The following is an 18,457-nucleotide window of genomic DNA, read 5'->3' on the forward strand; positions in this document are numbered from 1 at the left end:
ATCTACACGAAATGCATGACATTTAAAGCACCCCAAATCGATTATTATTATTATCACTACCATCAACATACCTTGTTCACTGTCAAGGGATTAGCTTGTGTGTTTGTCTGTTTACATTCTCAGTGTTTCTCTCATTGTGATCAAAGCTCACAACAGTGCCACTATCACATGTGTGAAGAAAATGACAGGATGGACAATGAGAACGTTCAGAATGAGATGCCAAGCCAATGATCCTTCTTAAGTGAATGCCTGTATAGTGAATTTATATGAATGCCCTGCACCTAATCATATTTAATTTTTTTCCAAACTAATCCTCTAATTTCAAAGGATTCAAATAGGAAAAATAAAGAAAGAACAAGGTAGTGTGAGAGCACTTTTCCCTTCAACTTGTATTGTGCTGGATGATGCATACATCTCTCTGTCAGCTTAAAGCCAATAACTGTGTGACTATGTTTTACTCATGGCTTGGGAAGACCTTGACAAGTCACAGGTTTTTTATCTTTTGATGTGATGTACTGGTAATCATACCCATTTATTCTATGCCAGAACTCCCTGAAAAACGAGTTCCTAGAGCCAGAATGTGTTCTCACTGCTAGACTGTGTGGATATAAAGACTATTATAATGGCCATAAGTGAATGGTTATTAGTACAAATACAGTGGAACCTCAAATATCGAATTGCTCCCAACTCAACCAATTATGTAAGTGTATTTTTGTAAGTGCTTTTATAAGTGTATTTTTGAGGGTCTGAAATGAACTAATCTAATTTACATTATTCCTGATGGGAATAAATTCGTTCGGTAACGGCACTCGAACAGCCGTCTGGAACGAAGAAAGTTTGATATGTATTTGAGGTTCCACTGTACTGTACTAATAAAGTAATGCAAATGGACACAAAATGATGGCACTATAATGAATTTATTACTGTGAATTCAAATGTTGAGAAATTATGTGGTTCTCATCTCTAAATCTCAGAAAACATTGTAGAAGATTTAAAGGACTAAATACTGACATGCCAGAGTACATTTTTAAGTGTGTGGCACAGTTTGCCTATATTGTAGCTATTAACTAATCATTATTGTATAATGACATCCCTTCAAGGCAGGGTTACCCTGATGCAGCTGAATGGTTTGTGATCCAAGGAATTGGAGCTACCTTTCCCTTCCTTCCCTGGACTGAACCAGTGTGTCTCCTATTTTCCAGCCACTGTACACCCTCACAGGTTTAACACATCCCACAGGTGCAATTCTTTCTTCTTTCTTTCAACACACCGGCTGTATCCCACCGAGGCGGGGTGGCCCAAAAGGAAAAACGAAAGCTTCTCCTTTTACATTTAGTAATATATACAGGAGAAGGGGTTACTAGCCCCTTGCTCCTGGCATTTTAGTCGCCTCTTACAACACGCATGGCTTACGGAGGAAGAATTCTGTTCCACTTCCCCATGGAGGTAAGAGGAAATAAACAAGAACTAGAAAGAAAATAGAAGAAAACCCAGAGGGGTGCACGTATATATGCTTGTACATGTATGTGATGTGTGACCTAAGTGTAAGTAGAAGTAGCAAGACGTACCTGAAATCTTGCATGTGTATGAGACAGAATAAAAAGACACCAGCAATCCTACCATCATGTAAAACAATTACAGGCTTTCGTTTTACACCCACTTGGCAGGACGGTAGTACCTCCCTGGGTGGTTGCTGTCTACCAACCTACTACCTAGGACAGGTGTAATAATAATGTATAATAATATTCAGAGCTTCCACAAGTTTTCCACATCATGCATGTACTTGATATGCTTTAAAACAAATGTTTAATTTTTTTAATTATAGTATTATAATGGGACAATTTATGGTAATTGTCATAAATTATTAAACTTGATAAATGATATTAAATGATAAAAAAATTAAGCAGGAATTTTTTGTTAAAAGATTAGTATTATGGTATAGCTGTACTCACCACATCATCACAGCCTCCAGCATTCTTGATGCAGAGTTTCACATTACACTGGTAGTACACAGATGAAGTATAGGGAAACTTATGTGCCTGGAAGCGCACTGAAGCTGTAGTCTTGGAGGATGAATACTCATATGCTCCAAGGATTTCATAGTCTACTGGACACCTGCCCAAGTACACATTTAAAGGATTGTTACAATTAGAATTGTCAGATTGAAATAAATATAAATGGTAAACAAAAAACTGAGGGAAATACTTCATAAAGGGTGCCATAATAATGAAGGGCTCGTGATCAAAGGAACTAAAGTTGCCTTTCCTTGCGTTAAACAAGAATGTCTTATTCTCCAAGTACTGTGTGACCCCACCCTACATATTTAGCACTCCCATGATTATTATAATAAGAATTTATACATATACAGTGGAACCTCTATTTACGAGTGCATCCATGTGCAAGTTTTTCCATGTGCTTCCAGATGCGAGCAGGCTTCAAGGGAGGTTCCTTGATGCTGGTGAGGGGCTCTTGCTCTTGATCTAGGGAACTGGATCTCAGTTGAAATTTGAGCAATGTATGATGAAAAGATGCTTAACGTACACCAAAAATGAAAAATCGGACCATAAATAACAGAGTTCACTTCTCAGCCATTAGCTTCCCCTTAGCGGTATATTTTCGTATGGTTTTTATTGTTGTATTCTCATTTTTTCGGTCTCATTTGATAGAATGGAAGATATACTACAGAAATAGATATGATTTTGATTGGTTTCACAATGAAGAGTACCTTGAAATTGAGCTCAAAGTAGAAGAAATGTTCGATTCTTTGGCGATGTTCACGAGTAAATAAATGACGTCACCGTCCAATACCTGTCCGATTGGCACTGCCCCTCAACCTTTGCATACTGGAAAGCTCTTCAACACTCTAGCAAAAGTGGGAGCAGACAACATGAAGCAGCAGTGGCAGACAACATGAGGTAGCAGTGGCAGACAACATGAAGCAGCAGTGGCAGACATGATGCAGCAGTAGCAGACATGAGGTAGCAGTGGCAGACAACATGAAGCAGCAGTGGCAGACAACATGAAGCAGCAGTGGCAGACATCATGAAGCAGCAGTGGCAAATAACATGAAGCAGTAGTGGCAGACCTTGTTGTACCCTATACTATAAGTGAGTTTCCAAATGCCACCACGAGATGGCAGTATCAAAACGACGCTCAGGGCACTCCACTCATGGTGAAGGGAATTCTCATGTTTTCCTTACGTTTCATGCAGTTATTTTGCAAAATTTCTTGTTTCTAACCATGGGTCCTAAGAAAGCAAGTGTAAAGGACAGTGCTGAGAAGAAAAAGAGGACAATTTCCATGGAATTAAAGCAGGAAATCATAGATAAACAAACTAGGTGAAGGGTTAAGGACTTGGCCAGGCAGTACCAGCGTACCACTTCTACGATATGTACAATACTAAAGCAGGAGGAGTCAGTGACAACGTGTAGCATTAAGAGTGTAGCAATTACAGTGGACCCCCGCATAACGATGGCATCACATAGCGATTTTTCCGCATAACGATTACTTTTATCGCAAAATTTTTGCCGCGCATACCGATTAAAAACCCGCTTACCGATTTTCGTCCGAGACGCGTCCAATGTGCCCTCAGCCAGCCTCACATGTGCCGCCCCGTCCCATTGTTTACCAGCCAGCCTCCGCGGTAACATCCAAGCATACACTCGGAATATTTCGTATTATTACAGTATTTTCGGTGCTGTTTCTGGAAAATAAGTGACCATGGGCCCCAAGAAAGCTTCTAGTGCCAACCCTACACCTCAAAGGGTAAGAATTACTATAGAGATGAAGAAAGAGATAATTGATAAGTATGAAAGTGGAGTGCGTATAGCCGACCTAGTCAAGCTGTACAAGAAACCCCAATCAACCATCGCTACTATTGTGGGCACCAGAAAGACAATCAAGGAAGCTGTTCTTGCCAAAGGTTCAACTGTGTTTTCGAAACAAAGATCGCAAGTGATGGAAGATGTTGAGAGACTCTTATTGGTGTGGATAAATGAAAAACAGATAGCAGGAGATAGCGTCTCTCAAGCGATCATATGTGAAAAGGCTAGGAAGTTGCATGAGGATTTAATTAAAAAAATGCCTGCAACTAGTGATGATGTGAGTGAATTTAAGGCCAGCAAAGGTTGGTTTGAGAGATTTAAGAAGCGTAGTGGCATCCATAGTGTGATAAGGCATGGTGAGGCTGCCAGTTCGGACCACAAAGCGGCTGAAAAATATGTGCAGGAATTCAAGGAGTACATAGAAACTGAAGAACTGAAACCTGAACAAGTGTTTAATTGTGATGAAACAGGCCTGTTCTGGAAGAAAATGCCAAGCAGGACCTACATTACTCAGGAGGAAAAGGCACTCCCAGGACATAAGCCTATGAAAGACAGGCTTACTTTGTTGATGTGTGCCAATGCTACTGGTGATTGCAAAGTGAAGCCTTTATTAGTGTATCACTCTGAAACTCCCAGAGCGTTCAGGCAAAAGAATGTCCTCAAGGATAATTTGTGTGTGCTGTGGAGGGCAAACAGTAAGGCATGGGTCACTAGGGAATTTTTCTATAACTGGTTACACCATGCATTTGCCCCCAATGTGAAAAATTACCTAACTGAAAAGAAATTAGAACTTAAGTGCCTCCTGGTGTTAGACAATGCCCCTGGTCATCCTACAGACGTGGCAGAGCGACTTTATGGGGACATGAGCTTCATTAAGGTGAAGTTTTTGCCTCCTAATACCACTCCTCTCCTGCAGCCCATGGACCAGCAGGTTATTTCCAACTTCAAGAAACTGTACACAAAAGCTCTGTTTGAAAGGTGCTTTGTAATGACCTCAGAAACTCAACTGACTCTAAGAGAGTTTTGGAGAGATCACTTTAATATCCTCAATTGTGTAAACCTTATAGGTAAGGCTTGGGAGGAAGTGACAAAGAGGACCTTGAACTCTGCTTGGAAGAAACTGTGGCCAGAATGTGTAGACAAAAGGGATTTTGAAGGGTTTGAGGCTAACCCTGAGAATCCTGTGCCAGTTGAGGAATCCATTGTGGCATTGGGAAAGTCCTTGGGGTTGGAGGTTAGTGGGGAGGATGTGGAAGAGTTGGTGGAGGAGGACAATGAAGAACTAACCACTGATGAGCTGATAGATCAACTTCAAGAGCAAGAGGCCAGACCTGAGGAAACTGGTTCAGAGGAGGGGAGAGAGAAATTGAAGAAGTTGCCTACTACAAAGATAAAGGAAATCTGTGCTAAGTGGCTTGAAGTGCAAACCTTCATGGATGAAAATCACCCTCACACAGCTATTGCAAGCCGTGCTGGTGATTATTACACTGACAATGTTGTGAAACACTTTAGGCAAGTCATAAAGGAACGAGAGGTACAGGCCACTATGGACAGATATCTTGTGCGAAAGAAGTCCAGTGACTCTGAAGCTGGCCCTAGTGGCATTAAAAGAAGAAGGGAAGTAACCCCAGAAAAGGACTTACTACCTCAAGTCCTAATGGAAGGGGATTCCCCTTCTAAACACTAACACACTCTCTCCCCTCCTCCCATCCCATCAATCATCACCAGATCTTCAATAAAAGTAAGTGTCATTTAATTGTGCATGCCTTTTTCAGTTTGTGTGTATTAAAATTAACATTTCATGTGGTAAAAAAAATTTTTTTTCATACTTTTGGGCGTCTTGCACGGATTAATTTTATTTCCATTATTTCTTATGGGGAAAATTCATTCGCATAACGATTATTTCGCATAACGATGAGCCCTCTTGCACGGATTAAAATCGTTAACCGGGGGTCCACTGTATAAGTCACTCTGACTTTTTTTGGGTTATCCTATGTTCTCTACACTTGTAGTCAGGAGCAGGAATGGCCGCTGTGGCAGCCCTATAAATCCCAACAACAACAATGGCCGCTGTCACCACCACTAGCCACATACATACTGACATGTATTTTATTCATTCTAGTGTATATATCATGTTTCTATGTCATTAACATTGTTTCTCATATTAGATGAATTGTGATAGATAAATAAGCCGTAAAATTGATATTAGGGAAATTATTGACGTATTTTGTCGTGCCTGGAATTCCACTTGAACGAATTAATGCCATTTCAATTAATTTAAATGAGGAAAATTTACTCTGCAAACAAGGAAATCCAGATGCGAGGAAGGTCACAGAACGGATTAAACTCGTAAGTAGAGGTTCCACTGTATATTTTATGCAATATGTACTGTACTATTATTATATTCATTTCTGATTTATTTTTAAAAAGTAATGATTAAATTTAAAACAAAGTGCAAGGCATGTTATAAATTATTTGATTTCATGATTAAAAATTCAGTGGAGCCTCTGTTTTCGTGATTAATTTGTTCTAAAAAGTCTGAGGAAACCCGAATCATAAGAAAACTGAAGCAGTATTTCCCATAAGAAATAATGTAAATCCAATTAATCTGTTCCAGATACCCTAAAATAATAACAAAAAATACATTTTATAGAGAATAACTAATGTTTTACATACAGAAAACAATGAGAAATAAATATATGACTAATGAAATGGATAAATGAACATTTAACCTAACTTTTAACTTTACTGAAGACTTTTGTTGATGTATGGAAGACGGCAAGGAGGGAGGAGGATTATTATAATCAAAAAGAAGTGCTAAACTGCAAGGGTTATACAGAGCAGCAGGACAGGGAAGGATGCAGGGGAAATGGGTGGCAAAAGGGAGAGGGATGATTATTTGGGTATGGAGTGCAGTGGGGCAGTGGATAGTGCAGGGGTAGAGGGTAGCTAGAGCCTAAGGTAGAAAGGACAAAGGAGTGCTAAAGGCATCATCGTCGGAGTTTGTGTAGTAAATCGGTCGCTGTCAAAAAGTCAATGAGAGAGTCTGGATTAAAGGAGGGTACATCAGCAAGAAGGGAGAGTAAGAGGGAGGAGAGGTTATTATTTGGAAGGGGAATCCCATTCCATAAGGACTTCAGGTACCAAGGCCCTATCTGGGGTTACTTCCCTTCTTTGTGTTTTACTGGCACTAGGACCAGCTTGAGAGTCACTGTACCCCTGTTGCACAAAAAATCTGTCCAGAGAGGTCTGTTTCTGGTGTCTCTAGGATTTGCCTAAAATGGGACAAGGCATTATCACTGAACACGTTGCAGACACGGCTTGCAACAGCTTTGTTAGGGTGATATTTCTCCACAAAACTTTGCAACTCACTCCACTTTGCACACATGTCCTTAATCAATGAAGAAGGCACATTCTCCCCTCTCTCTTCCTCTTCCTCCTCCTCGTTGATGAGGACTTCTCGTACATCCTGACGAGATCGACCACACGTACACCACTTTCGTACCTTGGTACGAGTTCTTGAATTCTATTGTGTTTCTCACCTTCTTTATCAAAGGGCTGGCACTCGGAACTTTCTTTGGCCCCATGGCGGCTCATTTAGCAGTTGCACTCAATAAACAAGCACAAAAAACAATGGATTATTACAAATGTTTCAGATGAACGCGCGGGGTGATGCTCACTCAACGAGAAACAAAGGCAGACTGAGTCACTAATGCATGGGATGTTTTGTGTGGGCGCTTGAGTGGCCGAGTCACGCAGACGCGTTTGGTACGAACTACAGTGGACCCCCGGTTAACGATATTTTTTCACTCCAGAAGTATGTTCTGGAGTGACCGAATTTGTTCCCATAAGAAATATTGTGAAGTAGATTAGTCCATTTCAGACCCCCAAACATACACGTACAAACGCACTTACATAAATACACTTACATAATTGGTCGCATTCGGAGGTAATCATTATGCGGGGGTCCACTGTATTTTCAACTACGAAAACCAAGCGGATGTATGAAAACTGGGGCAAAATTTCAAAGAAAAAAGTCGTCGAAAACTGAATCCTACAAAAACTGGGGCATACGAAAACCATGGTTCCACTGTACAGTACAACTTCAATTTAATGGACTAATAGGGAGAGGTGTTCAATAGTCTAAAAAAAAAATGGAAAGAGAATGAAGATTTGTTGCACAAGCAATAATAGTTGCCACTTACTTTCCACTCCATGAGGTAATACACAATTTTGCATCCAGTAGATTTTTGCCCATTGTTTCCAAAGTGTGTTAAATGGAGGTCTGTTAAATTAAGGCTTTGTTGTAGCTAAAAAAAAAAAAAACTAAGTTCAGTAACATGAGTCTGTGTATGCATATCTCACAATTACACATTTCTAATGTGTGATTAGATCAATTCTAAAAAAATTGCATGGCGCTTGTAATGGCCTTAGGTCTGCTTGGGATACTTAATGCACCATTCATGACTAACATGGGATTTCCCTTTCCCAATTTACAAATGGCAAGAACTAACCCTTGCCCCAACAGTTTATCATACCTTTTCCAATCAATAAAGAATGCCAAGGTATAGAGGTGGCTCATGAAACCTACATGGATAGCACCTCAGTTCTGTTAAGGAGTTTCTGAAAGGTCAGATCTTTCAAAAGTCAAATTACACCAAGCAGATGCAACCATACATCTGGAATCAAACCAAGCAGGCATATATCATCCTCTGCAGCCATTTGAGGAGATAGGCAGGGAGCATGCAGGTGTCCCAACCTGATGTAGGAATGGCCATAATACACACTGATGTCAATTTCAGGATAATACACCACCCCTCCAAATAAGTTTGCAGCACTACTGAAGATAAGATAAGATAAGATTTCGTTTGGATTTTTAACCCCGGAGGGTTAGCCACCCAGGATAACCCAAGAAAGTCAGTGCGTCATCGAGGACTGTCTAACTTATTTCCATTGGGGTCCTTAATCTTGTCCCCCAGGATGCGACCCACACCAGTCGACTAACACCCAGGTACCTATTTGCTGCTAGGTGAACAGAACAACAGGTGTAAGGAAACGTGTTGAAATGTTTCCACCCGCCGGGAATCGAACCCGGGCCCTCCATGTGTGAAGCGGGAGCTTTAGCCACCAGGCCACCGGGCTTGGTAAAGCTGAAGGAAAGTGCTGCAATACTTTTTAATGCTCCCTATCCTCCTCTGAGGCCATGGAAGGAAACAGTGACATGACCCTTGGCATTCCTTCCATGCCAGGCAACATCATTTCCTGGATTTCCTATCATTTGACAGGAAGACAGATTCCTTCCAATATTGGGCCCAGAACTTCTTGTAATTTTCAGAGTGCATTTCACAAATAACATTTTAGAAAGGAAATTTTAGATGACTTTTCAGGATCATTATGAAGTCACAGCCAAGTGAAAAATAGGGAGATAACCAGAGAATATGTCAAGTGAATAGATGAAGAGAAAGCCAGTAGAGGTCAGGTGACAATAACAATAGAAACAATTTCCTTGAGATGTAATTTATCTCAGTAAACTTAATATCACTCACCTGACCTGTTTACTGGTAATTTCATCAACTGACCTGTCTTATTTTCTCCCCATTTTCCCACTTAGTTGTTACTTAATAATGGTCAGGAATGGGTCAAAATGTCATCAAAAGTTTTCTCTCCAAAGTGTAAGACTATAGGTTATTTATGATGTATTTAAGCTATCATATTGTGATTTGTATTCTTCATTTTCATAGTATTTTGCAGGTCATTATCATGTCTCATCTTGTTCTTTGTTCCTCCAGGAACAGAAAATCTAGTTCTCACATTCTTCATAGCTCATTCCTCTTAACTAGGATGTGTACATTTGAATTTTCTTGTATTTTGCTTTGTATATAACTAGAAGTGGATATCACACTGGCTATGATAACTTGAACACAGGTCACACAGGAGGTAAAGTGTTTCAAAATACACTTTGATTTTATTTTATTTTCCAGCCTGGCATGTGCAGATGTCATTTTATTTATGGGCACTTTAAGGATAAAGTTTGGTGTAACAGATTGTCCTAGGTCTTGTTACTTGTCTGATACTATGAATTTACCTCTCCTCTCAGGTGGTTTTTCTCTGTTCTCCATCATCCAGTATCATTTGTCTACATGCTGGGGTCAAACTTCAGTAGCCACATGTTTAAACTATGCCTATAGTTGATACTCTTTAAAAAATTGTACTCTCTAAAATTTTCACTGCTCTTCCAGTTATTTCCTGGTCTGTCTGAAGTTATATCTCATCAGTCTTTACAATAAAAATTTAGAACAAACTGTTGGGATGATAAGACAGAAAAAAACAAAAGTGATTTATAGTTATCTGAACAAGAACTTGAGAATGTTAACCAAAAAAAAGTAGTATAAAATGCACAGATGTTTATAAAGTGCCTTGAAAGCCTTGTCATGAGGTTTGCTCTATTTTAGAAAGATTGAAGAAACCTGAAAACCAGGAGAATCCTCCCAGAGTATTCTGTACCGTATACTAAAACTGATAAGATTGCAAAAAGAGTGAGGTCAACCATGACTTTCTGAATTCTTTTTAATTAATATACATACCAGTGAAAAAATTAGGTATTCCCACAGGTGACTGGTCTCCTTCTAAAACTAGAAAGAAAACAAAGAAGCCTTGACTTACCCATCACTGTTGATGAGCATTTGCTCTCCCCAGCCAAGACCATCCCTCACAAGGCAGTCTGTGACCTTCATGCCATAGATCTCCTGGTCATCAAGGGAAATTACCATGGTGAGGGGGTCACCAATGCGTACATTCTCTGCAACTGCTCTGTCTGAGGGTGACCCAGCAAAGATACGCATGTAGCAGCCAGGCATCGGGGCTGTAGCAGTAAGTGGTGTTGTTCCAATGAAGCTGTATGGTGAAATGACATATTAATGCAAATTTCATTCTAATGCAGTTTTGGTTAATCAGGAAAAGGAAATATCTTTATTATACAGTATCATATTATTTTTATTACAAATATTTTTCATAATGCATCTTTATAAATGTGATTCATCTGTATGTGCAAAATGCAATTGAAGATGATCAAGACCTTTAAAACAGGAAAGAAAAAGAAAGAATTACACTGCAACCCATCCCAGATAGAGTATGTAGTTTGTAAGTCATGCAAGGGTAACAAACAACAGGCACTGTTTAAGCATATACAGTAATTCACTTACTTTTCTAAGTGTTTCAAATAAAGCATTACACCATACTCCCATACTCTACATCGTGAACCCTCTGTTTAACGGACTAATTGGGGGGAGCGGGTGGCCAGTAATGGCAAGTGTGGTGAATAGAGAAAAGATTATTTTGCTGTGATTGAAACAATAATGAACAATTCTGCAGCCAATGGACTTTGTTCATTATTTCCTAATCTACTGATCCAGCAAATATTGTTCTGTATTTCCAAAGTCTATTAAATGGAGGGTTTGCTGTACTGTAATACAAAACTACATTCAGTACAGTAGTATAATAGCAAGTAAAACTTATCTTGAGCTAGCTTATAACATTGTTTGAATTGGAATATATTCCATATTTCATGCACAAAAAAATTATTTTGCTGTGTACTAAATTAAATCAAAACAGTTAGTGTTTTAGTACACTTCCTACATGTACCTATAACTATAACTTGTGGTGCTGCCTCTAAATTTTAATAGGTTAACTTTAGCCTTCGCAAATCAGGGCTTTTGCCAAAGCCTGAGGCTGTAATCTCCAAAAGCACAGTATAAACCAATTTTTACCCACACCTGTCCTCTAGACTGTCAGTTAAAAGCAATGAATACAACATTGCACATTCAGCTCTACTGCCATAAACTTTATGTAGATTAGGTTGGCTGTGAGAATTGAGTATTTCTTCCTGAGTAGCATACAAATAATTAATAATCATTTGCACAATAGCCTTCATTACAGTTCCCAAGTTCCTGTAACTTTACACATGGCTCTTATCTGATGGAAAGTGGCTTCATTACCATGATCCTACATAACACCCATAACCTTAAAATGATAACTGTTATTTGACTAAACCTTTTTAATGTCTGAAAAAGGTGCAATGTAATGGAACTCATGTAATTTGAAGTTTATATTTACTGCTGAAGTTTCAACTTATAGCAATGCATTACGTTATTTAATCTTTGCAATCTTTTCATAATGTAGTTCTCCTACCATCATATACACCTGCTGCCATAATATTACTATAATATACACCTTATTCTCATCCCCTAATGCCATAATAACATCTTCCTATCAAAAGCTACACCTGTTACCATAATATACACCTGTTACTATAATATACACTTGCTACCATCATGTATACCTGTTACTATAATATATGCCTACTACTATAATGTACATCTGCTACCAAAATATACATGGCATAGTCTATCTGGAGGGTATTCTGGGGATCAATGCCCCCACAGCCCAGTCCATGACCAGGCCTCCCGGTGGATCAGGGCTCGATCAACTAGGCTGTTACTGCTGGCCACACGAAAACCAATGTACGAACCATGGCCCAGCTGATTCGGCTCCGACTTTAGGTATCTGTCCAGCTCCCTCTTTGAAGGCAGCCAGGGGTCTACTGGTAATTTCCCTTATGTCTAGTGGGAGGCTGTTTAACATTCTTGGGCCCCAGATACTTAGTGTGTTTTCTCTTAGTGTACTAATGGCACCTCTACTTTTCACTGGAGGTATGTTGCACTGCCTGCCAAGTCTTTTGCTTTTGTAGAGTGTGATTTCTGTGTGCAGATTAGGGACCAGTTCCTCTAGGATTTTCCAGGTGTAGATTATGATGTACGTGTATTTCACCTGTGCTCCAGTGAGTACAAGTTAAGTGGTTCCAAGCGTACCCAGTAGTTAAAGTGTTTGATGGAACTTATATGTGCAGTAGAGGTTACACAAATAACCCGCACATAGACAAGAGGAGCTTACAACAACGTTTTGGTCTGGGACCATTTACAAAGTCACACTAACAAAAAGGAGAGCAGGATGGGTATATATAAACAAGAGGTGATAGTAGTAGTGGAGGTGGAAGGAAGTAGTAGTGGGGAAGGTAGTAAGGAGGAGGAGGAGCCAGTCAAATAAGAAAGAAGAGCACTGCAAGGGAGCTAGGTGCCCACAGAGGGTAAGAGCAAGAATACCAAGGGGGCAAAAATAAATAAATAAATAATGAAGGAACAAATACACAAGGCAGAAGAAAGACAACCCAAAGGAGAAAAAGGAAAGAGGAAAGGGGAAGAGGGAGAAGAAGAAAAAGGAGGAATCAGGTTAGGTCATGGGTGTTCTGAAGTTTGGAGCATTTTACAATATAGTGGGAAAGGAAGGCATCTACAGAGATGAAGCCAGGACTAAGATTCATACAAGGAAAGTCGAGTATTAGAGATAATTCAACCAGATGGCGACTATTAAAGTTGGAAGTAGGGAAGACAGTTTTAGCAGAAGACCAGTCAATAGGATGGCTGTGATCTCTGACGTGACAGAAAAGAGCACTGTTAGTGTCGGCAAGCCTAACACTACTACTTTTGTGCTCCCTAAGTCTGTCAGAAAGAGATTGGCCAGTTTCTCCAATGTATTGAAGAGGAACAAGAAACAGAGTAGACACCAGGAGCATCTATAGAGGGAGGAGAGGTATGAACGAGATTAGTGTGAAAAGTGTTAGTCTGGCGGAAAATAAGTTTGATGTCTAAGGAACTGAGAGAGTTGTTGAGATTAGAAAGACTGGAAATGTAGGAAATGCAGAGGACAGAAGAGTTCCCAGGAGTAGAGAGTTTGGGAGAGAAGAAATTATATTTAGCATGTAAGAAGGCAGAGTCTATGAAATGGGAAGGGTAGCCAAGACAGGAAAATGAATATGAAGAGTGGAAATTTCTGATTGAAGGAACTGAGGATCACAAATGCGGAGAGCACGAAGAAAGTCAGGAGGACAGAGGTTGGAGAGAGTCCTTAGTTTCTTGTTGAAAGTTCTCTTGATGCGATCAAGAGGGTTGGAAACGAGAGGAGTGTAGGTACGTGAGTGAGAGAGCAAGACATTAGCTTTACGGAGGTAATCCTCGCAATCAAGGATAACTACCGAGTTACCTTTGTCAGAAGATAGTAAGGTTCTTAGAAAACAAGACTATCAAGAGCAGGAAGGCCAGCACCACGAAAAGTGGACAAGTCAGGAAGATTGTTTCTAACTCTCTTGATTGCATCAAGAGAACTTTCAACAAGAAAGTAAGGACTCTCCGACCTCTGTCCTCCTGACTTTGACCTTGTTCAATGTTTTTGTGTCATCTGTCCCTCTCTGCCCTATTTCTAAGGCCTACCCAAAACTCATAAACCTGATATTCCTCTGTCCTATCATATCCTCTAGAGGTTCTGTCTCTTATTTTCTTGCTTCTTGGCTGGCCATAACCCTCACTCCCTTTTTTGGTACTTTTTCTCCTGCCCACCTCCGTCACTCTCAAGACTTCATTGAACGGGTTCGCTCTCTTCCAACCTGTAAGATGCTTAGTCTTGACGTTGAGTCCCTCTTCACCAATGTCCCTCTTGATGACGTCTTTGATTTTCTTAGAGAGAAGGCCAACGAAGGGTTTCTTCATCTCCCTATACCTACTGATGTCTTTCTTGATCTTATCCACCTCTGTGTGAACTCTAATTCCTTTTCCTTCCAAGGGAAATATTATTCTCAAACCTTCGGTGTCACTATGGGCTCTCCTCTTTCTCCTGTCCTTGCCAATCTTTATATGGAATACTTCGAGACTGTTCTTCCTACTATCGATGTGCGCCCTTCACTCTGGCTTCGCTATGTAGATGACATCTTTGCACTGTGGCTTCATGACTATCTTCCAACCTTTTCTTGATGCTCCTAATAATCTTGCCCCTTCCATTAAGTTTAAAGCTGAATGTGAATCTAATTCCTTGCTTCCTTTCCTTGATGTTCATGTCCACTGCTCAGATACAGGTTTTGCCTTTTCCATTTATCACAAACCTATGCACAGTGGCATGTACATTCACTACTTTTCTTATCATGCTTCCTCTGTCAAGAAAAGTGTTCTTATCTCCCTCTTTCTCTGTACTCTCCGCATTTGTGATCCTCAGTTCCTTCAATCAGAAATTTCCACTCTTCATAATTCATTTTCCCGTCTTGGCTACCCTTCCCATTTCAAAGACTCTGCCTTTTCACGTGCTAAACATAATTTCTTCTCTTCCAAACTCTATACTCCTGGTAATTCCTCTGTCCTCTGCCTTCCCTACATTTCCGGTCTTTCTAATCTTAACAACTCTCTCTGTTCCTTAGACATCAAACTTACTTTTCGCCAGACTAACACTCTTCGCACTAATCTCGTTCATACCTCTCCTCCCTCTACAGATGCTCCTGGTGTTTACTCTATTTCTTGTTCCTCCTGTTCTCTTCAATACTTTGGAGAAACTGGCCGATCTCTTTCTGACAGACTTAAGGAGCACAAAAGTAATGTTAGGCTTGCCGACACATCAGAGATCACAGCCATCCTATAGACTGGTCTTCTGCTAAAACTGTCTTCCCTACTTCCAACTTTAACAGTCGCCATCTGGTTGAATCTTCCCTAATACACAACTTTCCTTGTATGAATCTTAGTCCTGGCTTTGTCTCTGTAGATGCCTTCCTTTCCCACTACATTGTAAAATGCTCCAAACTTCAGAACACTCGTGACCTAACCTGATTCCTCCTTTTTCTTCTTCTCCCTCTTCCCCTTTCCTCCTTTGGGTTGTCTTTCTGCCTTGTGTATTTGTTCCTTCATTATTTATTTATTTATTTTTGCCCCCTTGGTGTTCTTGCTCTTACCCTCTGTGGGCACCTAGCTCCCTTGCAGTGCTTCTCTTTCTTATTTTGACTTACTACCTTCCCCACTACTAATTCCTTCCACTTCTACTACTACTACTACCACCACCATCACCACCACCTCCTGCCTATATATACCCATCCTGCTCTCCTTTTCGTTAGTGTGACTTTGTAAGTGGTCTAAGTCGGACCGAAACATCGTTGTAAGCTCCTCTCTTCTATGTGCGGGTTATTTGTGTATCGTTCCAGTCACGGTGTTGTGTTTTTTTTTATTTGCAGTAAAGGTTCTGTGTACATTCTCTAGATCTGAGATATCACCTGCTTTGAATGGAGATGTTAATGTACTGCAGTATTCCAGCCTAGAGAGATAAAGTGATTTAAAAAGGATCATCGCTGGCTTGGTATATCTCGTTTTGAACATTCTTATTATCGATCCTATCATTTTCCTCGCAGATGTGATAGTGGCACTGTTGTGATCCTTGAAGATGAAATCCTCAGGCATTACCACTCCCAGGTTCTTCACATTACTTTTCCACTTTATTATGTGATTAGAGTTTGCAATATATTCAGTTCTAGCTATTATTTCCTCCAGTTTTCCATAACGGGGTAGTTGAAATTTGTCTTCATTGAACATCATATTGTTATCCATTGCCCACTGGAAAATTGGTTTATATATTGGAGATTTACCATGTCCCTGAACTGAACCTGAATGCCTTCCAGCCCCACCCCCACAGGTACTGTATAATCCCTACGAGTTTAGCGCTCCCCATAATAATAATACCATGTCCTCGATGGCTGACAGTCTCGTACAGATTCCAGTAGCGTCTGCAAAGGATGACACGAATATACCTGCCATAATATACACCTGTTATGATACACCTGCGATAATATACACCTGTTATAATACACCTACCATAATACACACCTGTTATAATACACCTACCATAATATACACCCGTTATAATACACCTGTGGAAAATAATTTCTCCAAAAATTATGCTGTATAATTTTATAATGTAAATACACCTGATTAATACATTACTTTGCTCTAAAGTGTATTTTTAAAGAAGTGAACCGACAGGGAAGCTCTGCGCCTGTGCTGCGGAGCAGGGAGGAGATGCCATTTTTTTTTTAATGTGGTACAAGCACTCTAATGTAATGTGCATAATTTTCGTCGCTCTAGGGGTTATATTGGGCTTAAAACCTCTCAAATAGGAGCCGAAATTGTTGGATGTGCAGTGCTGCATAACGTGAGCATTAAGCAGATGGACAAGACAGCTCCAGGAACCTCAGATAAGCTGTCTAATTTATGTTGTAATTCTGGCCAGTATTTTCATCATAAATTTAGGCAGAGGGGGGTTCTGTACATGACACACAGTAATCTCCAGACTAATTGGTGAGTCTTATGATTATAAATTCTCCTTCTGTTACATAAATGTGTATATGTAATCATTTATTAATTTTAATATACAGTCCACATGTTTATATTAAATTTTACCAGAATTCCTGGTGATGTATATTTCATTTGCAATTAATATAGGTCTAGAGCAACTTGTGGATATGACAGTTGTAGGTATCGAAGGGGGACATTTTTTGAGACCTAGGTGTCCCAAAATTCCTGCTTGTCTATGTAACTTTGATAAATAATAATTATCTTTGTTACCATTTACTGGTATGTATGTAATGAGTTACATCCAGGCAAATCTAATTTTCCACAACACCCACCATAATATACACCTGTTATAATACACCTACCATAATATACACCCATTATAATATACACATGTTATAAGGCATCTGCCATAATATACACCTGCCATAATATGCACCTGTTTTAATACGCCTGCCATAATATACACCTGCCATAACATACACCTGCCATAACATACACCTGTTTTAATACACCTGCCATAATATACACCTGTTATAATACACCTACCATAATATACACCTGTTATACAACTACCATAATATACACCTATTATAATACATCTACCATAATATACAAAAACTAGAGGAGGAGGCAGGAATCACAGAGGGAACCTTGCAGTGGCTTAAGGAATATTTAACAGGAAGGAAACAAGTTATTGTCAGAGAAGAGTCAGGATGGGCGAGTGTGATGAACTGGGTTCCAGTATTCTTTGTGTAACATAACGCAAAAAACTGAGTCGGAGGTGGTCCCTGTTCGAAGATAACGTGCTGTATGACCCTTGCAAGTTTAACGCTTCTTTTTTATTATAATAATAATCGAAGATAACGTAAAACTAATGAGAGTACAAACAGAAACAAATCGCAAAAGACTGCAAATAAATCTGGATAAGCTGCAGGATTGGTCTAACGAGTGCCTATTACAATTTAACCCCATTAAATACAAAAGTTGTGAAAACTGGGAAAGGCAAAGACCGGAAACAGGGTACAGGCTCGGGGACAATGGCTGCAAATTAACCTAAAAGAGGAGGACCTCAGGGTGAGCACAGTTCCGAGTATTTCGCCTCAGATAGACAACAGCTAAATGCATGACTGGCAAATTTAAGGGTAGCTTTCAGGAACCTCAATGAGGCATCCACCCTTACTACTCTATAATCCTGAATTATCCCTGCCCCGCTTGGCTGTATAACCCTTGTAGGTTCAGCACTTCTTTTTTTTTTATAATAATGAGGCATTCACGACCCTACATATGGAAAAGGTCAGGCTCACTTTTGAGTATGCAGTGCCAGCCAAGAATCCACATATCTAATAAAACACCCAAGGAAATTGAAAAACGCAAAAGTTTTGCAACGAGAACTGAGGGGCATGAACTATAAAGAGAGGCTAG

The 18,457-nt window shown here is 39.9% G+C and overlaps 1 protein-coding gene across 3 annotated transcripts in view; it reads right to left on the minus strand.

The window, feature by feature from the left end:
- pio (piopio) overlaps positions 1 to 18,457 on the minus strand; it is a 256,035-nt gene that overhangs the window by 23,869 nt on the left and 213,709 nt on the right. For all 3 annotated transcript variants that reach the window (XM_053778495.2, XM_053778496.2, XM_053778493.2), the window contains 2 exons: positions 10,488 to 10,718; positions 1,953 to 2,115 (listed from right to left, as the gene is read on the minus strand). In XM_053778495.2, the coding sequence (XP_053634470.1) occupies positions 1,953 to 2,115; positions 10,488 to 10,718 (394 nt within the window). The remainder of the gene's footprint in view (positions 1 to 1,952; positions 2,116 to 10,487; positions 10,719 to 18,457) is intronic.

Source organism: Cherax quadricarinatus, chromosome 25 (assembly GCF_038502225.1).
Source record: "Cherax quadricarinatus isolate ZL_2023a chromosome 25, ASM3850222v1, whole genome shotgun sequence".
Classification (NCBI taxonomy): Eukaryota; Metazoa; Arthropoda; class Malacostraca; order Decapoda; family Parastacidae; genus Cherax; species Cherax quadricarinatus.